This window comes from Bos javanicus, chromosome 5, assembly GCF_032452875.1.
Source record: "Bos javanicus breed banteng chromosome 5, ARS-OSU_banteng_1.0, whole genome shotgun sequence".
Taxonomy (NCBI): Eukaryota; Metazoa; Chordata; class Mammalia; order Artiodactyla; family Bovidae; genus Bos; species Bos javanicus.
In genome coordinates this window covers 6,969,508-6,991,318 of record NC_083872.1, presented here as the reverse complement: position 1 = coordinate 6,991,318, position 21,811 = coordinate 6,969,508, and the positions used below count along the sequence as shown (strand labels likewise).

Sequence of the window (21,811 nt, the reverse complement as noted above, 5' to 3'; positions counted from 1 at the left end):
CAAGAGTGCTGGAGTGGGGTGCCATTTCCTCCTCCAGGGGATCTTCCCAACCCAAGAATTGAACCCATGTCTCTTGCATCTCCTGCACTGCAGGCATTTTTTAACGCTACACCACTAATCCCTGCAATCCGTGAATATTGCCTTATTTGGAAAGGTCTTTGCAGACATTAGTAAGGCTCTTAAGATGAAGTCATTCCAGATGATACAGATAGGACCTAAATCCAGTGACAAGTATCCTTATAAGGGGCACATAGGAGAGATTAAAGACAGACAAGGAGGAGGCACTGTGACCACTGAGGCAGAGATCTGAGCAAGAAAGCCATACGTTAGTCAGGATTGCTTATGGCCACCAGAAACTGGAAGAGGGGAGGAAGAGATTCTCCACTATAGTATCAGAGGGAGTGTGGCCCTGTCAACAACTAGATTTCAGAATTCTGGCCTCCAGAATTGTGAGAAAATAAATCTGTGGTTTACCACCCAGGGTGCAGTAATTAGTTACAATAGCTACAGGAAACTAATATAGTTGTAAAACATTTATTCATCTAACTTTCTGCTTCCACTACAATGGCAAAATTTAATAAACTGCAATTTTATTCTTTGTATTTGTCCTTATGCTTCTACCTACAAGACAGACTTCAGTTTAAAATACCATTTCTATTATATAAGTGTCAAATGTTTATTACATTATTATTTTCGTTTATGTTTAATGTTTCCCATGCATTTTTTTTGTCTTTTTAATGTATGATCTAGCAGTGATTTTCACTCTGTATTTACCAGCAATCTTTTTTTTAAGATTTGTTTTTTAATGTGGACCATTTAAGTCTTTATTGAATTTGTTACTATAACACTTCTGTTTTGGTTTTTCAAAGACAATGCATGTGGGATCTTAGCTCCCCAACCAGGGATCCAACTCACACCCTCCGCACTGAAAGGTGAAGTCTTAACCACTGGACCACCAGGGATGTCCCCCTGGTGTACAAAGGTAAGCACTGATTGAGCATTCTGAACACTGCAGATAGTTTGTTTAAAACATATATATATATACACACAGGTATATATATATATATATATATATATATATATATATATATATACACATACACACATATAGGCGGCTTCCAGTTCTCAGTGGTAAAGAATCCACCCACAGTGCAGGAGACTTGCAGGAGAGATGGGTTCTATCCCGGAGTTGGAAAGATCCCCTGGAGTAGGAAATGGCGACCGGCTCCAGTATTCTTGCCTGGGAAAAAAAACCATGGACAGAGGAGCCTGGAAGGCTACAGTCGATGAGGTTGCCAAGAGTCGGACACAACTGAGCAACTGAACAGCAATATATGTGTGTGTGTGTGTGTGTGTGTGTGTGTAATTTCCAACAGTGGAACGTTCTACAAAATGACAGTAACCCTCAACACTGTCAAGGTCATCTAAAATGAGCAAAGTATGAGAAATTGTCAAAGCCAGGAGGCACCTATGGAGACATGAAGACTAAATGTAACGCTGTATCCTGGAACAGAAAAAAAGGACATTGGATAAAAATTATGGAAAACTGAATGATTGCTTTAGTTAAGAATAATATAGCAATATTGGTTCATTAACTTAACAAACGTGCTATACAAATTTTAAGATGTTAACCAATAGATGAAACCGGGTGCCCCCCGTATGGGAATTCCCTGTACTATCTTCTCAATGTTTCTGTAAATTTAAAGCTGCTCTTAACAGTCACGCCTATTAATACACACACACACATACACACACACACGCACACACGCACACACACAGCTCTATCAACATTCGTATTTTAAGTAAGAAACTAAGGTTGAAGGAAGTGAAATATTTCATACAAATCAGCAATGTTGAGGAAATTTCCTCGACTGTTTCCCAGAATACTAGTGAGTTCTTTAATAAGGCTAATTATTGGCGATATTCTGAAAAGGGAACAACACCAATAAACTTTCCTGGACTTGCAAAGGAGAAAGAAAAAGCAGCTGGTCCTGCTGGCAGTCGAGTTTCCAGGGCTAACTGGCGTGCCATCTGCTCGCCGCAGCAGAGCGTGGTAACATGGTTCACGTGTCACTCCAGCGATCGCGTTAGAAGTCGGCCTCAACAAGCCTGGACAATTTCGCGGCCACGCAGGTTGCCGGAGGAGGGGGTGGCGGCGGCAGCAGCATCCAGAGTGTGTGTATCGTTTTCCCAAACTCCATCTGCTCCCTCGTCCCCGGGCTGTGCCCGCGGTCTGCCCGCGCGGCCAGCCGAGGGACGGGCGGGTATTTTGGGCACAACAAAAGAACGTTCGTCCTCCTCCCCACGCCGCCCCCGCCCTCGCTTCCCGCGGCCTCCCGGGCGCGCGTGCCCGGGAGGAATCAGCTCCCGGGCCCGAGGTTTCCAGGTACCCGGAAGGGGAGGGGGCGATGCGGCCACAATTGGGCGGGTGAGGCCGAAACGCGCGCCCAGGAGCGCCAAGACGCGGAGGGCGGCGAGCCCGGGCCGTGCCGCCGCGCGATTGGCCGGGGCCGGCCCGCCGGCCGCCGCTGATTGGCGGATGCTCGAATTCGGTCTCTAGGCGCCAGAGGAGGTGTTTTAGCCGGGACCGCGGTCCGGAGCTGGAGTCGCGCTCGGCGGGCTGGGACGCTGGCGCTCCGCGGACGCCACGGGGTCCCCGCTAGCGAAGGGTGCTCGGAGCGGGGAGCTGCTTGCCTAGCTTTGCCCGCCCGATGTCGCCGTCCGGTTGCTGATCGAGTCCCCCAGCTGATCCCGCTCCACTGTGGGGCTGCGGAGGTCCCGGGAGAGGCAGGAAGGCTCCTTCGCAGAGTGGGAGTAAGTAGCGCTGGCAGGGAGGCGGGAATTGGGGGGAAAGGGGGCCCTCCGGCTCCGGCTACCAGTCTGCCACCCCTCCCCTCCCCGACTGGCGGGGAATCGAGGCATCGCTGCCTCTGGACCAGGCGAGCGTGGGGTGTCTGGGCTCCAGCTCGCCCTCCGGTCGGGCGGTAAAAGAGGACCTGCCCTACCTCACGAGCTGGGGGTTTCGTTGCAAGAGTTTATCTTTGGGGTCTGCTCGGAGGCCTGGGAAGGGACTGCGCTAGGCACTGAGTGGGTTTGGTCTAGCGATCAGGTTTCCTTCCCCCCATTCAAACCCCCGTCAAAGCCGAATTCCTCCCAGTTCTTTGCGCCAAAATTAACTGACCTAGGAGACCCTGTACTTTCTGACAGATTTCCCCTACACCCTCTTGACTTGAAACTTCATTTTGTCTTGTTACTTTTCATTAAAAATGACTATTTTTATCTTTTTTTTTTTTCTTCTTACCAATTTCAGTCATTGCTAAGCACAACTTTGAGTGTTTGTGTTCATTCATGTGCGTTTTACAGACTTGGGGTAGCCACCACCCCGGAAATTCCCAGGATGAGTTTAGGGAGGGGAAGTTCATGTTCATGAGCAAGTAATAGATATTTCTGTTGACGGAAAGAATATCCAACTGTAAAGTCATTTTCTAATGTAACTGTATGTTACAGATGGAGGTAAACTGTCTAACACTAAAAGACCTGATCAGCAGGCCGCCCAGACTAGATTTTGCAATTGAAGATGGGGAAAATGCACAAAAGGTAAGTGAACTTAAATACCTTAAACTCTATCATATTTAGGATGGTAATGTCTAATTCAGTTAAGGATTCCAGCATCCCACTTGTGTTTGTCTTATAATAATCTTGGTGAACATTTTAGAACTATGCTTTTTTTCTAATGGAGGAGACATCCAACCATTATCCTTCAGTTTCTCAGTCATTGAGTAGTGGAAAGAGGCTAGGTTACATGTAATGCTGAAGTAAATTTATATGAATCAAAGATATGCTAGACACTGCAGTCAAAAGATTGTAGTGTCTACAGTTATCAAGAGTAGAATTAATGCAAATGAACTCACAAAACAGGCCTACAGACTTCCAATAGGAGCTTATGGTTGGGGGTGTAGGGAGAAGGAAGTGTTTAGGGAGTTTGGGATGGACGTGTACATAGTGTTATATTTAAAACAGATAAGCAACAAGGACCTACTGTGTAGTACAGGGGACTCTGCTCAATGTTATGTGGCAGCCTGGCTGGGAGAGGAGTTTGGGGGAAAATGGATACATGTGTATGTATGGCTGAGTCCCTTTGCTGTTCATCTGAAAACTATCACAGCATTGTTTGTTAATCAGCTATACCCCAATACAAAATTTTAAAAAAAAGTAGAATTAGCTAATGCTGGTCAGAAATGTTAAGTCTCAGTTCCCAGGAAAACTCTATGTGCTAGATTATTAAAGTATAGAGAGATGTTCTTCATACTGACGAGCCAGCTCCTAGAGGCTGTTCCATCTTCCCAAGAGCATGAGCAGTGCCTCCCGATAAAGTGACTGAGTTCCCCAAGACTGAATATTTTGCAGTGCCCCTGCTGGTTTTGCACTGAGGCCTCCCTTGTGGTTTTGCATGCCTTGTAATTTGTGAATCAGTGGCGCTGTGTTCAAGAAACATGACGAAGTAACCAACCATAGCAGTGTCTAAATAGGACTCGCGTCATCACAATGCCCTTGCCAGCCGGTGCCCTACTGAAAAGGTGGAAGAGCTTGTTAGTAATGAACACCTAAGCATTTTTAGGCAGAGGCAAGTAGATATGACATAGCCAGGTTTAGAAATTTTAAATATCAATTTGAGCACAGCCACATCCTCAGGCATTGAACTTCTCTCAGTCCCTGAGCTTAATTTTAGGCTTAGCATGCATCCTGAAACTGCCTGCCTGCAAAGCACCTGTTATATGGGCCTTTGAAGAATACTTGACAACCATTAATTTTGGATACATGTGAAATTATATGCTTTTTCACGTATGATTTCCACCACCACCCCCCACCCCAGGATTTGATTTATTTTTGTTGGGAAAAGAAGTATACCAAAACATTAGTGTTTTTAAAGAGGACTTTAAAAAAATTCCATTTGCCATATGAGAGTGGCAATGCCCAGACTTTATATATTCAGAGTTTTGGTTTTGCAAGTTTCAGAGCAAAACTTTTTGTTTTCCGTCCTAATTTGGATGGAACAGCCTTGAAAGAATGTGTATACCTTTAAGTAAGTAAGTAAGTGTTAGTCACTCAGTTGTGTCTGACTCTTTGCAACCCGATGGACTGTAGCCCGCCGGGCTCCTCTGTGGGATTCTCCAGGCAAGAATACTGGAATGGGTTGCCATTCCCTTCTCCAGGAGCGCTTCCTGACCCAGGGAACAAACCTGGGTCACCTGCACTGCAGGCAGATTCTTCACGTCTGAGCCACCAGTGAAGCCGTGTGTATACCTTTACATAGAGACAGAGCCAAGGGGCAAGAAAAGGCAAACCTGGTATCCACTTCTTTCCTCCCAAGTGGATGACTTTTTATTAAGTGCTTTCAACAAGCATGCTTCTCCTATTCTAGCCCAGTAAGTACTGTGCCTGGCTGAGCTTTCATATTTTAGTGGGTATAGAGAAAACTCCAAATGACTCCACAGAGATTTAGGAAAGTGACTAAAATATTTGAAATAGAATGCAGGGCTTATTTCACCTGTCAAAGAGATGGCAAAGGAAGAGATGAGCATCCAGGAGATGCTCGAAGGGGCTTTCATCTCTCTTTTCACCTTGCTGTAAAGTAAAGGAAAGAGGATTTCTGGGGTTGCTGAGGATGTGGGATTTGGAGTCAGATCTGGATTTGAGTTCCTGTTCTACCATTTGTTAGCTCCGTAAGCTTGAATAAATTTATTTATTCAGTTTTTCGACGAATATTTATGTTCCAGTTGCTGGGGATACAGTGTTTTAATAAATCTCCTAGCTTCCCTAAGCCTATTTTTTATTTTATGAATTGGAATTAGTAAGTAGACTCTCTCCTCAGGATGTCTATAACCCAACAACCCATACTGTTCACCCTTACTCAATTGAACTGACAGCCCAAAGATAAATATGATGCAGGCCTGGCCCTCAATTATCTGAGAGATGTTTCGAGGGCTCAGATATTAACTCACCAACTAGCCTGTGATTTGTTAAGTGCTATAGGAGTGGGAACCAATTGCCCCAGCAGAACAGAAGAGTAAGAAAGAAATTCATGGGGAGTCTAGAGAAAGTTGGAAAGCTTCACGGGGGAGCTAATACTTGGGCTGAGGACTTCAGCTTGTAAGGGAACAAGAGGAATAAGATGGACTTTGTAGGCAGAAGAATCATATGAGTCTATGTGGTGTGGACATTCAAGAAATGTTCAAAATTTCCAGAGTGGCCAGAAGCTAGTGGTACTTCCTGAAACCCTCTGGTGGGTGCCTGGAACAGTGTCCTGTGGGTCAGTCAGCATGTAGAGGACTTATCTTTCTTGACTGTCTGATCTTCATCAGTCAAGGTCTATAGTACTCTATTAGGCATGCATATTTCTTACCACTCACGGAAAAACTTTTCTTTAAAATGTAAAGTTTACTGTGCCCAAGTCGTGAGATTATAAACAAGACTCTCCTTTTCAGTTGTCTGTACTGCATTTAGGAATGACAAAAGTAGAAAAAGGATGATTTGGGATGAAAGAGTGGACAGTAAAGATTGAGCTTCGGGAGGGCTATGTGAAGGAGATAACACTCGAGCTAGGTCTTGAAGGAATGAATGGTAAGACTTAGGCAAGTGGAAAGGAAGGATACTCGTAAAGAAGTGGAAGCTAACATAGTAAATTTGGGGACCTCACCTAGACTTAGTGGGCATGGGTTTTCTTTGAAGGTCATTCATCTTTTGCATGCTAAGTTGCTTCAACTGTATCCAACTCTTTGCAACCCTATGAACTATAGCCCACTGGGCTTCTCTCGCCATGGGATTTTCCAGGCAAGAATACTGCAGTGGGTTACCATGCCCTCCTCTAGGGGATCTTCCCAACCCAGGGATCAAGCTCACGTCTTTTGGGAGTGGTTAAGGAAAGAAGGCGAGTTCGACTCGAAGCATTTATTTATACCCGTGTGCTTATAGGTAAATAAATAAATATGTGCAAGAGGCAGTTGGTTGCCTGATTTGGGAATTCATGGAAGGTTCTAGCCAGATACAAACTTGGGAATTATCAAATGCATGTTGGTTTTAAAGCTATCAGTGGGTGAGCTGCTCCGGAGAGCAAACAGGGAAGTGTGGAGAGCTGAGGTTTCTAAGAGCAGAAAATGAGGAGCCTATGAAGGAGGCTGAGAAGGAACAGTCACAAACAGAAAGAGAACCAAGAGAGAAAAAGTGCTAGCTCAGAAAGACTGAGAGTTTTATAAAGCAGATAGTCAACAGTCTTAACCGCAGCAGTGAGGTCAAATGTGGTGTTTTGCCATTGACTTGTCAACTAAGATGTGATCTACGTGAGAGCAGTATATCAGAGCAGACTGGTGGTTTGAGGAACCCCCAGGAGACGGGCAGGGGGAAGTCCTGGCTGTGGATTACTCATTCTGGAAAGTGTGCTCTGAAGGGGAGGAGAGTGTCGATGACTAAGAGACACCTGCGGATGTGCCTGTCATATTTGCGATGAGTAGGGTGAAAGATGAGGATGAAAGAGTAGGGTGGGTTTCAGCGTGATGGTGTGCGCAGCGGCTCAGGTGTGATAAGATGCAGGGCAGGTTTGAAGAAACACGGGGGAACTGTTTGGGCAAAATGTGGGACATGCATGAAGTGGGACTGGAAAAGAGGTTGGCACAGTATCACTAGGGGCCTTGAACGGGCTGCTGCCGATGTCCTCTTTAAAGTAACGTGATCAAGGCTGCATCTGAGAGAGAAGCAAGATTAGAACCCAGATCTCCTGATGACCAGGTCCTTTCTATGGCAGCTCAGTCATAATGCTGGTGTAGTAAATAATAATGACGATAAACATTTGTACAGCACTTGACAGATTACAAAGCACTTGCGCCCTCAGTATCTGGCCTGATCCTCACAGCAACTGCATGGCAGGTAAGCCAAGGTGCCTCACCTGCATTGCACACAAGAACTGAAGAATCTGTTTCCCGGGTGCTCTCTTCAGGACCGCTCTCACTGAAGAGGCCATTTCCAGGATGTGGCAGCTTCTTCCTGGCAAGCAGATCTGACATGGAGATTAGCGGTCAGGTGGTGTATCAGGGAGTGCCCTGGGGACAGTGCCCATTTAAGGGACAAAAAAGCACCAAAATGAGACAGCGGGTGAAGTGGAGCAGTTGATCAGTCTCAGCGGAAGTCGGGTTCACCCTGAGGGAAGCTCTGGGATGACCCCCCTCCCCCGGAGTGGTTCTGAGTCTGGGCAAGAGGACCTGGCTTCTCCATGTCAGTGTGGCCTATCCCAGCCCCTGAGGATAGTACTGGTCTCTCAGGAAGGGGCATGTCCTGGACGAGTCAGTCCACTTCAGCCAAAGCATGAAGATGCTTACTGCTGGCATTAGTCCAGCAGCTGGGGAGATGAGGCATTCATTCCTCAAGAGAGCTGGGTACACCCCAGTGTCTACCACATGGCTGGGCAGCCTTGCTGGAAAGCCTTGGAGATAGGTACTTTGATCTGAACCCTTTATATTATAGATCTGGAAACTTGAGTCCAGACAAAACCAACACTTTGTCCAGTATCAAAAAATAAAGTGGAGTCCAAAACCAGGTTTCTCAATCCAGTCCCTTCCTCCACCTTCCACAGTGTCAGGATTTGGGGATAGACAGACGGATGGAACACGGTGGATTAGGTTGCAGCTGACTTTCTGCCCACCTGAAACCGCAAAACAATTTTCTGTTTTATTTTCTGTTGATGTAGAGGTATGGTAAGGATCATAACCTACCACGTGACCTGACTCCCCTCCTACTTACCCAGGGATTGAACTTGGGTCTCCAGCATTGCAGGCAGATTCTTTACCATCTGAGCCACCAGGGAAGCCCCAAGTATTACTTAAACTGTAGTGAAAATACATCAAAGTGCTAGAGGAAATAATTGATCTGAATTGCTCCTCAGTAGGGAAAAGTAGGAGGAGCTCAATGTTCCTCGGAAGACAGCTACCACGGAGGCAGTGGAGAAGGAAGAATCTCTGCACCTCTGCAAGCCTGGGCCACACCTCCACCATGGGGAGACCTTTGGAAATAACTCAATAATCAAAGCCCGTTGTTCCTTTTGCACCTACGAGGGGCAAGGCATTGTGCCAAAAATAGTGAAGAATGAGACATGTGGAAGTAGCTCCCTGACCTCTAGAGGTGCACAGTCTCATTAATGAGACAAGACATACGCCCAGGAAGTTAAATAGCAATACGATGTGCTTTGTTCTATTAGCTCTGAGCTCAAGGATGGATAGTAATAAAGAACGGGAAAGTAGGGGGAGAGAATAGCTAATTTGTATTGAGTGCTCAGTATATGCCAGGAACTATTGTCATAACTGGAGATCAGTATTTTTATGAACTTCGTTTTCAGTTGAGAGAATTAAAATACAGTGAGGAGAAGGAAGTTGCCTGCACTCACCCTGCTGATGAGCTGGCCCTACCAGCCTGCATGCAGAACTGCTCCCCATGCCACCTCTCCATAGATGCTTGTGGGGATCAGTGGCCTGCTGGGTACCCTGGAGCTGCGAAAAAGATAACTCCATCCCAATTCATACTCCAGACAAGCTTATTTCTAGACGTAGAATTTCGGAAACTGGGACACAGAAATTCGGAAAATGCTATCAGCTATTTCTTGCCCTACCCGTGACTTTTATACTGAGTGAGTTTGTATGTGACCTCAGGCAAGGTACCCTCTGTGTGCCTCAGTTTCTTCATCTGTCGGCTTGAAAAATAATAGTACCTAGGTTAGAGGATTAGATGAGGAGTTAGTGGTGTAAAGCACATGAAACAGGACTTCCCTGGTGGTCCAGTGGTTACGAATGCACCTGCCAATGCCAGGGACGTGGGTTCGATCCCTGATCCGGGACAATTCCACAGGCCACAGGGCAGATGAACCTGTGCACCACGCTGCCAAGGCCACCTGCTGTAGAGCCTGTGTTCTACTGCAGGAGAGGCCACTGCACTGCGAAGCCCACTCGCTGCAACTAGAGAAAGCCCGTGCATAAGAACAAAGAGACAGCGCAGCCAAAAAAAAAACGTGCACGGAACAGGTATTGTCTGTAGCACGTAATATGCATCAGTACTTTCGCTTGAGAGTTCCCCTGTAGAGAATTCATCAGAATTGCACACTAGTAGGGACTTGTTAAGAGATCTGAGGAGATACAGGCTGGACGCTTACTGCTGCAGTGGTATGAGAAATTGTCACCCCCATCTCCACTCCCTTCCTAGGACAGAACTCACTCACCATGGCTAGCTGGCAGCTTCCACTGATCCAAGGAACAAGAGATGGCCTGCTACCACGAATTCCAGTTTCTCCCAAACAATTCTGTTTTCCCTTTTCACGTGTTGCTCATTTATAGGAAAACGCTTTTTTAAAACCACTTCTCAGCCAAGATCCAAGCATCCAATAAGCTATAGAGTGATACTGTGTGCAGGAATATCAAATATGCAACTCACCCACCTTGCTAATTACGTCAGGCAAAATTGCCTGGAGGTGAATTCAGCTATGGGAAGAGCAGAATCTTTTCTGAAAGGTTTTGAATGGCAAATCTTATTCTGCAGGAAAGAAATTTGTTTCAGAAACTAACTTGTAGTTTCAAATGTGAGTTCTGTGTACTCAGTCCTTTTTCTTAATGGATTAATGGACCCATCGTTAATCTTTTCTTATAATTAGCTAAGACATTTTATTTAAAGTATGGTCTGGGGGAAGGTGCTAGTCCACAAACTTCTATTAAGCTGCAAAAAATCAATACCAGAACTTGAGAGTTTAGCATTTAGAAACCTCTATAGTAATTGGATCTTGCCCCTATAACATCTAAGCCTGTGACCAGTGGTCTCTTCTTGTTGGACAAGCTATAAATTGGGTTGAGTGGCAAACTCAAGGGGAGAGTCACGTGATGGGAGTTGCATGTGGGTCCTATGAAGGAATACCATGTATCAGTCTGCGGGAGTTTGGAAGTGAAAGGCACTGGTCCTTCAGCAAGGGTAGTTTGAGAAGCACCACTCTAGGGGAGGGACCATACATTGCTGGGTGGTTTGAAATGTGGCCTTCTGTGGATGCCCTTCCATTAACTGCTGTGTTAGCACTGGTGAACATTGAACAAAAACATAATCACTCTTCACTAGTTAGTGCAAACTTGTGAATAGTGTTTAAAAAATATGTCACTTAGAAGCAGTATGGATTCAACCCACATTGGCTGTTATTATCACCCCCGACTATTACAAACATCCACCAGTGATAGATACACTCATGCCTTCTTTCACAGAGATGCCATGAAAAATCGCCAGTCCAGGTTTGATGCATGATACTGGATGCTCAGGGCTGGTGCACTGGGATGACCCAGAGGGATGGGATGGGGCGGGAGGTGGGAGGGGGGTTCAGGATGAGGAACACATGTACACTCGTGGCGGATTCAAGTCAATGTATGGCAAAACCAATACAATGTTGTAAAGTAAAATTAATTAATTAATTTTAAAAAATAAATAAAAACTGATAAACTATAAAAAAAAAAGTTTAAAAGGAGTAGCCAGTTATAATCAGTTTCTCATTGGAGCTGCCTTTTGATTCCCATAGATCCTTCTGTTTATTTTCTTTTATCCTATCCTGATATTTTTCAGCCCTGAACGTATGGTCTGTTTGCAGTTTATTGTCTTAGTGAATAATGGGAACAAGTTGCACTCTTACCTGATACCTGCCCTTTCTCATTTTTGCTAAAAGGTCTTTTTTTTTTTTTAACTAGGAAAATATATTTGTTGATCTCTCAAGGATGGCCCCAAAGACGCCAATAAAAAATGAGCCAATTGACTTATCGAAGCAAAAAATCTTCACTCCAGAAAGAAATCCCATCACTCCGGTTAAGCTTGTTGACAGACAGCAGGTGGAACCATGGACGCCCACCGCTAACCTGAAGATCCTCATTAGCGCTGCCAGCCCAGACATAAGAGACCGAGAGAAGAAAAAAGAACTGTTCAGGCCCATTGAGAACAAGGATGATGTGTTTACAGACTCTCTGCAGGTATACAGGCTGTGCTCCTAAGGGCTTTCATAGAATGGAAAATTTTTAACTTAATTATTAAAATGTCACAGAACTGTCAACTTTTTGGTTGTTATTGAGTTGAAAACACCATTCCACTTACTCCTTTTATTTATTTACAGCTGAAGTGGGACTCTCATTCTCTGTCTCATTTTTCATAATGAACGTTTTTGTTTTCTTCAGTTTTTTTTTTCTCTCTTTACCAGTATGTGTTTTTTAATGATAATTTTTAAGCCATGATATTAATTTTATGATAATTAAAATTATTGTTTTAATTATTTTAGTTATTAATAACAATGATATTAATTTATTATTTAAATTTTAATAATTTTGATTTAATGAAGAAATTCGGGTTTTTTAATGCTGCCATGAATTATAATTTTCACTCTGATTTAATAATAATCTAAATATTTGTGATTTGGGAAATTTTATCATTCTCCCATGTATGTTTAGTTCACTGGTTTAGTGCTTTAACATTAAGTCATCTTTAAATTACCTGTCCTGTGGGAACCAGAGCTCTTGAGCAAGCAGCATATGTACACTTTTTTTAAAAAGTCTTTCTTGGGACTTAAATTGAGCCTTTTTCAAATGTGGTTGATAAGACAAGGGCACTCGTTTAATATGCTTAAAATAAGAATGAGTTAGGAAGAGTAAGATTTAGCTGTCCTTAGCAGCTCAAGTCTGCCAGCTCTTGGTAAATTGTGAAACATAAGAGCTTGGTGACACAATGTAGGCAAGTCTGTCGCAGATTTTCATGTTAACAGGGATTACAGGGGGCTTAGGGAAAGATAGATTCTGATACATCAGGTCTGAGGGGAGGCCTGGGGTTTCTACAGCTCTTAACACGCTCCTGCTGATGCAGATCTACAGCCTGATGAGCACAGCAGTAGCAAGGGTGTAGCAGCCTGTAAATTATCGCATTGTTCATTCTTTAATTTAATCAGTAGACTCAGCCTCAGGGCTCCCCTGGTGGCTCAGATGGTAAAGAATCTACCTGCAATACAGGAGACCTGGGTTTGATCCCTGGGTCGGGAAGATCCTCTGAAGACGGGAATGGGAACCCACTCCAGTGTTCTTGCCTGGAGAATTCCACAGACAGAGTAGCCTGGTGGGCTGCAGTCCATGGGGTTGCAGAGTCAGACACGACGGAGCAACCAACACACACACAGAGACTCAGCCTCAAGTCACAAAGGAGGAAGAGTTCAGTTCAGAAAAGCAGTAGGTAAAAGGCTGAGAAAAAAGGTTAGGAAGAGTATTCTAACTAGAATCTGGGGTGGTAAGGATGAGGATGCTGCCCTCAACTCACCATGCCACCCACGCAGTCTCTCCTTCAGGACGTTAGCCGTGACATCTCCCGCCTCCCCTGTCTGCCCTCTGTAGCTTGATGCTGTGGATGACAGTGCTGTGGATGAGTTTGAAAAGCAAAGGCCAAGCAGAAAGCAGAAAAGCTTAGGACTCCTGTGCCAGAAGTTTCTCGCTCGCTACCCAAGTTACCCTCTGTCAACTGAGAAAACTACCATCTCCCTGGATGAAGTTGCTGTCAGTCTCGGTATGTATCATGGGGTCACCTGTCTCCAGTCACGGTGGGAAATCGATTCCTTGGGTGAGCCAAAGGCTTCAGATCACCTCCTCTACTAAGTACAGAGCAGGCCCTCCAAAAGAGTGAGGACAGAGGAGCAGGTAGAGCTTTTCTTGTGTCATAATCATTATGCATAGAATTCCAGGGAGCCTTCCAGGCCTGAGGGTCAAACAAATATTTGGTTTCTTTAATCTCAAAAACTGTGTTTGCAAAAGACTCACGTTACAAATTAATAGCTAATACCTTAATTCTATCTTATTTCAGACAGACTCAAAAGATTTTTAGAAATATCCTGCTGTTTATTTTTTTTTTAATGCTTCTAAGAGTTCAGAACTGCTGTTATTTCTGTTACAAAGCCAAATTTGAAAGCAAGAGAGTTAGGTTTGAAGCCCTGTACTGTGACCTTCACAGCAAGTCTGCCCAACTAGAAAAAGCACATCTGGATATAATTCAAACAGCTAAGCCTTGTAACAAAGAGGAATACATCCGTTCACATGGCGTGACCGTATGTCATGTACAGTGGCGTCTGGGCTATAAATATGCAGGCAACTGGTCCGAGTAGAGACTCCTAGTGGACATGGATTGCAGTTAGTTTCACAAGGAACATACTGTTGACAGTGAATAAGTAGAAATCACAATGATTTAAAGATGTCAGAGTGTCACCTTAACAAATTAGGACAATTTACATATAGGAAAAGGAAAAAAAGTCTCAAAGAAGTCAACCCAGTAGGCTTTATGAGCCTGGAGGAGGGCATGGCCACCCACTGCAGGATTCTTGCCTGGAGAATCCCATGGACAGAGGAGCCTGGGAGGTCCTTCAGGTCACAAAGAGTCAGACACAACTGAAGCAACCTAACATGCACGCATGCAAGGCTTTATGATAGATTATATTTTTAGTTGGTTTATTAGTTCTGTATCTTCCCATAGCCCAAAGAATGTGACTCAGTTGATCCTTGCCAATCTAAATTATTCAAACGGATGGTTAAAAAGATTTGCTGGAAATTGAAGTAATGAGGAGCCAGTGGTTGTGATTAGAAGACCATGGGCTGGACTTTGGGTAAGACAGAACTGGATTTGAAGCCCAGGTTTCTAATGTATAGGCTGAGAGAGATTTAAAAAGTTAATTAATCTTTTCTCAGTCATAGCATAGAAACCATAGCACCTCCCTTACAGAAGCTTAGAAAAGTTACAGATCATGTCAGTAACATGCCCAGCTCAGGGCCTGGCTTAGTAACTTATTGCTCCATGGAACTGTTTCTACTCAGCTGTTATGAGAGGTTCCCCTTGCCCACTTCCATAATTCTCAAGCTGTCCTGTCAACCTGTACAGCCAGGAAGAGGAAGCAGAGGGCTTTGACAGGGAAGCTGTTTTAGAACCCAGGAATAGCATACAGTATTCTGGCTTTGGTAGCAATGAAATGAGATGTGAGCCAGCTGGACAGAAGCTTGGTGTAGACATAGCTGAGGCACTGGGTCCTAGAAACTAGTCCGAAGAGGCTGAGGGTAAAAGAACAGATCATACAATGTCTTTCTCATTGGGGTTTCTCTATACACCCATCCTTTATCAAGAGATCTTGCTGATATCAAAGCAGAAGAAAAAAGATTAGATGTTGGAAGGCTGCCTTACAGGTCCCAGGGAGGACAGGGCTGTAGGTCTCCTGTATAACCATCTAGAGCAGAATGCCAAGGCTTTTGCAAAAACTTCCTACTGTGTCATGATTTCCCAGGCCTGCCAAATGAACTTTCCATCTCTTCATGTGAGATAAGACGGGGTCCCTTCCTAGAAGCTATGTCCAGGGTAACCATCTCCTTGATTGAATCTAAACTCCTGGCTCTATCCCAGGTCACAAGCTGTAAGACCAGATTTTAACCAAGGATCTGCAGAGCATTCAAATTGCATTGTTTCCCAGTTTCTGGTCTCATGTAGATTTGATACTGATATTACAGGTAAGAAGTTAAAGAACTGGGAATGACTTTAGTAAATGGAAAATTACACAGCCTAGGAAAATTTACTGGGCCAAGATGCTCTTGATGAGCTCTGTGGGGCCTAAGGGAAGCGTGGTAACAATGAGTAAATGCTCAAGGGCATAACCAACACCATGACTAGGATGAATAGGATCGCCTTGAAGACAGAAGAAAAAGAAGGTCAGAGAATCTTCCTGACAGAGCAACCTGCAGGACTTGAGGCCTGTGAAATGGGACTTTTAGATGTGCCCAGCCAGTGGACAGTTAAACTCAATCCAGGTTGCAAAAGTGAGTGAGCAGTCAGCCAGCACACCTGTTATTGTGCATGCCAAGCGGCATCTTATTGTCTTAAGTGGTCCGAATCGTCCTTGTAATTCTTATTTCTTCCTTTATTTCTTGGGATGTCTAGCCACTAGATGGAGACTTAACGGCTCCTATCTAATACAAAATAACAAAACAGTCGGGCATATGGCTGGCCCTGGGATATCTCAGTTGCATTCACATGACATTTCTAATGGGAAGGTTTATGGCGAGTTATGCTCTAAACGAGATGTGTTAATATATGGAAACAGACTGGAACCAGGGCCCAGGCAGATCTGGACAAGGGGCTGCTGACTGCTCCTGCCAGCACCTTCCAGCAGGCATCTGGCAGCAGAGCCAGAGCTTTTGGAGAGTGAAGAGCCTTTCTGGGTCATGAGCCTAAATGTTCTGATTGACTGTGAAATGCCTCTTCAAGCGGGGATAGCACTTCCTCTCAGCTCCACAGTATTCTTGTAATCTGGTCTATTTCTCGTGTTAAGTCTTTGGAAAGCCAAGAGCTGCATACACTGAGTCTGCTCTGATTATACAACAGCTGTTGGCAAGCGAAGGGGAAGAAGGCATTTTTGTTGCTGGGCCCTTTTGCTTGGAGATGCCTGGCAGCATTTGTTACGGATACTTAGGCGAGAGCAAGAAGGGCCAGTGAGTCCCAAAAGCCTAAGTGTCTATTGCATAACAGGATGAGACACAGATGCGAGGTTTAAAAAATCTGTTTCTACTGTCACCTTGAATGCCAGCAGGAATTTTAGGTATCTCCCACACCACACAGAAAGTACTTACAAAATCATATACAAAGAGCAGATAAATTCACACCTATCAGAATCCCTTTAAGTTTATTGTTGCACTGAATCCTCCTCATTTTATGAGATAAATACCCAGGCACAGAAAGAGTAAGTAACTACCCAGACTCACCCAACTAGTAAGGGATAGTGCAGGGATTCCAGTCCAGGCAGTCTGACCCTGAAGACCCCACACTTAACCCATGAAAATATTTTTAGTAAATTCAATAGACTGCTCATAATCCTGGCTCTTTAGGGAGTGTGGCATAAGTGGGCAGGGAATCCATGAACTGGACGGTCAGCCTGTGCAGGACTTCCTGTGCTTTACTGACGGGCTGTGTGGCAGGACATGGTGCGTGAGAGCACAGGGAGAATTGTCCGTGGCTGTGACGAGCACACGGAGGTCTGTGTGCTCCAGCCCTGGCCCTCGCTTCCTCCTGCAACCTGAGAAGGGTGCCCAAGCTCTTGACTCCTAAGTTTCCAGCCCAAAATAGGAAAGAATATTTACCATCTGTTTTCCCTACTGGCCATTACAAGAATTAACAGGACAATTTTTTCACATCGTTCAAACTCCGGGAAGGAGAGTATGGTCCGATAATGAGGTTACAGTTATTGGACACAGCTTTATAGTCTGTATACTTAGGACTAGCTACAAGTCAAAATCAACCGTCCAATCTTCATCAAGCCTTTATTACTGTGATGCAGATTGCTCAATCCCACCAGTTTTAACATGTTGAAATGTTCATGTGGTTTGCCTAACAGGTTCAAAGAAAAGTTGCTCTACTATTTATGTAATACAGATGGAACTATCATCCATCTCAAGGTGGATGTTCACCCTAGATCTTATCAAGAGTTGGATCCCAAGAAGAAAAAAGAAAAATAATTTCTGTTGCTTGCATTCTCATAGGATGAATTTGTTGAGCAATTATATTTGCTGGGCAAAGCATCACACAGAATAGTTCACAGACAAGGCCCAAGCCTTCATGGACTTTATACTCTTAAGTGTTCTTCGGGGCTTCCCTGGTGGTCCAGTGGTTAAGATTCTGCCCTTCCACTGCAGGGGGCCCAGGTTTGATCCCAGATCGGGGAAGTTCAGCCTGCCATGCAGTGCTACCAAAAAAAAAAAAAATTAGAAAAATGTTCTTCAGCATGACAATGGTCGGCTTCTATTTTTCAAACAGGCGTTGAAAGGAGACGCATCTATGACATTGTAAACGTGCTGGAGTCACTGCATCTGGTCAGCCGGGTGGCCAAGAATCAGTACAGCTGGCATGGTAGGCACAGCCTGCCGAAAACCCTAAGGAACCTCCAGAGATTAGGAGAAAAGCAGAAATACGAGGAGCAGATGGCACACCTCCAGCAGAAAGAGCTCAACCCGATAGATCATAAATCCGGAGAACGCAGAAGAGATGGTTGTCCCGATTCCCAAGATCCACAGTTACTGGATTTCCCTGAACCAGACTGTCCCTCCTGTGAGTCCCCTGGGCCCACACCGGTCTCTTCTGAAGATGGGGAGGGCCAGATGGGCCACCCTGGAGGCATGTGGCCTCCCGGTCTCCCTCATGAAGATGGGCAGACAGATGGCTCCCACCTGGGCTGCCCACTCCACCTCATGGGAAACCTGTGTAGCGGCGGTCTCACTTGGTATCTGGTGTGTTTGGATCATAGGTGGCGAATGGCCTTCCAGTTTCAGACTGACAGTCCCACGCTGCTTCCTCTTTGTGAGCCTTTAAGGAAAATTTACTTGGAAAGAATTTCTGTCTTCAAAAGATTCTATTTGTTCAATTGTATATTGGAGTGGATGACTTAGAAAAGAACCCAATTTGCAGAAAATGCTGATTAGGAAGACAGATAGCCTTTCGTTTGATACTGAATTTTTTTTTTACTTGTATTGCATTGTTCTTCCCTTTCCTAGCTCCTATGTATGCTGTCCCTCTTTGATCTTTATTCTCACCCTAATCCTCCTTGCTAAGATGATAAAGTGCAAATATTCCTTATGTTTCACTTGCAAATATAAGAAATAGATATGGACGGGTGGGCCTGACTTTCATTCCATTCACTACCTCATGCCTTTAATTTCACCCTCTGAACCAGTCTTTATCCGAATAACCAGAGGAGACAGCCATCTATCGGGGATGATTTGCCTGTCATCTATGGCAACACACATCTAAGCAGTGTCTCTTACTTACTTATTGTTTATTTCTTTACTTATTTCCAAAATGCAGTGGAAGAGGTGAGCACCTCCTATGTGGATGGTGTATTCTAGTTCTTGTGGGCTCAGAGAAATACAAGTGGAGTCCTTGCCTTTGAGGGAAGAGCTGATGTTCTGAAAACAGTTCCAGATCCCCAGTCTATCCTTTCACTCTTCTACTTTAATCTTTTCCAAAATTGCTTCATAGATTCTATTCAGTGGAGTGTGAGTGTAAAGCATTGCAGAATTTATACCAACTATAGAATAATTTTAGGACCCCCCAAAAAATCTATCTTATTTCTTTATGAACCATCTTTTTGTGATGTGTGGCCAAGTGGTGATCAAAAGTGATCTTTCCATCTGCTGATAGAGTTAGATAGGACTGCCAAAGTACAAGTACAGTCTTTCTTGTGGTAGATTATATGTTTTGATGCTTTCGTTTCATTCCCTTTGTAGCATCTGCAAACAGTCGGAAAGACAAGTCTCTGAAAATTATGAGCCAGAAGTTTGTCATGCTGTTCCTGGTCTCCAAAACCAAGATTGTTACTCTTGATGTGGCTGCCAAAATACTGATAGAGGAAAGCCAAGATATACCAGACCATAGTAAATTTAAAAGTAAGCATCTTCACTTAAATCCACTTAGCAGCACAGAAAGGGTGGGGTTTCACATGATGTTTGCAGCCTTGGAGATAATTTTTTTTTAAATTATTTTGTTGAGATGTGCACTCCTTCTTGCCTTCTTTAAGCTTCTTGGTGCTGTAAGAGGTAAGCTGATCACATACTATAATTCCTGTGAAAGTTCTGCCTGATGCCTTTTCCTCGGCAGAGTGGTTGCTGGAGGCAGAATGGCATCCCACACATGCAGGTCAGGGAGGGTGTGAGAGGCTTTGAATTTCTCTTTGGTATCGCTGCATCCCAGATGGAATGTCTGAGTTTTCTCTCCCTTTTCTCCTCACCCCCCGCATACTCTTCTGATGTGGACATGAAAGTTGTCTACAGGTAAGAACCAGAAGAACAGCAGGGGAGGGGAGGGGGGCGCGGTGGGACGTGGATGCTGGACAAGAGAGTGTTTCGAGTTTCACACCCAGAACATCTTCCTCTTCCGTCAAGCCTGGGTCCTGAGCCAGAGGCCCTGGCTGCTGGTAGCTCATTCAAGCCCTGGAAACCCTGAATTCAGCATTTGCTAGCTTTTGTTTGTTTCCAGCTGGAAGTATAGCCACCCTGTGGGAGAAATGGCTAGATAAAATCCAGTTCTATCAGGATTGGGAAGAATATTGCATCTGGAGTGAAAGCTTGATGATTCAGGCCCATAATCAGAGCCCTTGGCTTATCCTAGCCCTGAATTCAAGTGGCTTTCCTCCCTGTAAGTTGACTTCTTGGATAGAGCTTACTTTGTGGGCATCGTCCTGCCCACCTAATGTGTTACCGCCCACCCCTCTGAATTTCTCCTCCAGTGCATGTGTTTTCAAATGTCTCTCCCTGGACCTCTCAGACTCAGGGAATGCCCACCCAGCCCTCCCCCACTGGGTGTCCACCAGGGTTAGAGCCGAGGCGCTGACTGTCTTCAGCAGTCATACCTCGTGACCTCGAGCCCTGGACAGTCTGTGTGCCCGGCAATGCAGCCTCGCCGGAAGCTCCAGGGAACCCCTGTCACTGTCACAGCCCAGCTGCCTGGGAGAGCAGGTGCCACCGTGTCTTGCAGGGAGAGACTCCAGGCAAGCTTCTGACAAGCCGTGGATCAGAATGACATTTCCTACACCTTTAATTACAGCCCGTTTGCCTCCCTCGGTGTTTTTGCAATCACAGGGATCCCAGCTTGTCACCAGGTGCCTCTGGTACGAAGCGTGAAGCTGTGAAAGCAGAAGGACACACTGACCTTCGCTGAGTGAGATGATCAGACACTGAAATCCTTAGTGATTTCACGCGGGAGTCACTGGCCTCTCATGCTCCCCCACTGCTCTCTGCTGGAGGCTTCTTTGGTGGCTGAGAAAGTGACCCATCACACAAACTAAAAGGTCGTGACGTCCCGGACCAAGGTATGGTGTGACCACAGTTGTTTTTTATGTCTTCAAGCAAAGGTACGACGCCTCTATGACATAGCCAATGTGCTGACCAGCTTGATGCTGATAAAGAAAGTGCACGTCACGGAAGATCGAGGCCGGAAACCTGCCTTCAAGTGGATCGGCCCTGTGGATTTCAGCTCCACAGGTAAGGCGCTGTTGCTCGGGACCATCTGATGTATAACCCCCAGTTGCTTTTTCAAAGCGTACACCTACCACACTTCGAGATTAATCTTCCCCTTCATCTCCCATCACCCACGTCACATTCAAAATTAGACTCGTGCCGCCAGTCTGGGAACAGTGAGCCTTAGCCTACAAGTGGTGGTGCTGGCGGCTCACGCACAGAGAGCTTAGAACCTGGCAGTTTCTGAAGCTATTAAATTACAGCTCGTTGGCTTTTTTTTAATTTCATTCCAAAGTTCCTGGAAGTTTGGGCCTAAGGATTAAAAATAATGCTTCATTTTAACAAGTTTTTTTTTTTTTTTAAATGACACTTTTTATGATCTCTGGTTGTTCTGCATTAGCAGAATAAAACATTGTTTTTCTTTGAAATTCCAGATAATGTAAAAATTATATCAGTTACTGTCACAAAACTCATAGGTGGTAAGATGACACTTAAACATAGGATGGATGTAATGAACACCTTTTCTGTAATTTATTTAAAAAGTCACAAATGTCATAATTTTACTAAATTAGAGCAAAAGAGGGTATTATCTTCTACTTATTTTACAGGTAGTATTTGTGCAACTGGGGACTGGATCTTTCTGTACCAGCTACATATGTATAGCTATACTGCCAGGAAAAAAGCCATTAAAGTTATTTTTAAATTGCCCTTCCAATTTTAGTCTTAGTAGTATAAATTCTCGCACTTAGCCC

General features: G+C 44.7%; 1 protein-coding gene across 3 annotated transcripts in view; it reads left to right on the top strand.

Annotated features, from left to right (window-relative positions):
* The first annotated feature begins 2,732 nt into the window (after window positions 1-2,732).
* The window catches only part of E2F7 (E2F transcription factor 7), a 39,697-nt gene continuing 20,618 nt past the window's right edge, over window positions 2,733-21,811 (top strand). For 2 of the 3 annotated variants that reach the window (XM_061415598.1, XM_061415596.1), the window contains exons 1-7: window positions 2,733-2,814; window positions 3,508-3,597; window positions 11,751-12,026; window positions 13,425-13,593; window positions 17,866-18,156; window positions 19,332-19,490; window positions 20,949-21,083. In XM_061415598.1, coding sequence (XP_061271582.1) covers window positions 3,508-3,597; window positions 11,751-12,026; window positions 13,425-13,593; window positions 17,866-18,156; window positions 19,332-19,490; window positions 20,949-21,083 — 1,120 coding nt within the window. In that variant the 5' untranslated portion in view covers window positions 2,733-2,814. Of the gene's footprint in view, window positions 2,815-3,507; window positions 3,598-9,959; window positions 10,062-11,750; window positions 12,027-13,424; window positions 13,594-17,865; window positions 18,157-19,331; window positions 19,491-20,948; window positions 21,084-21,811 lie in introns of those variants that run through there. The other variant, XM_061415597.1, reaches the window with a different exon arrangement.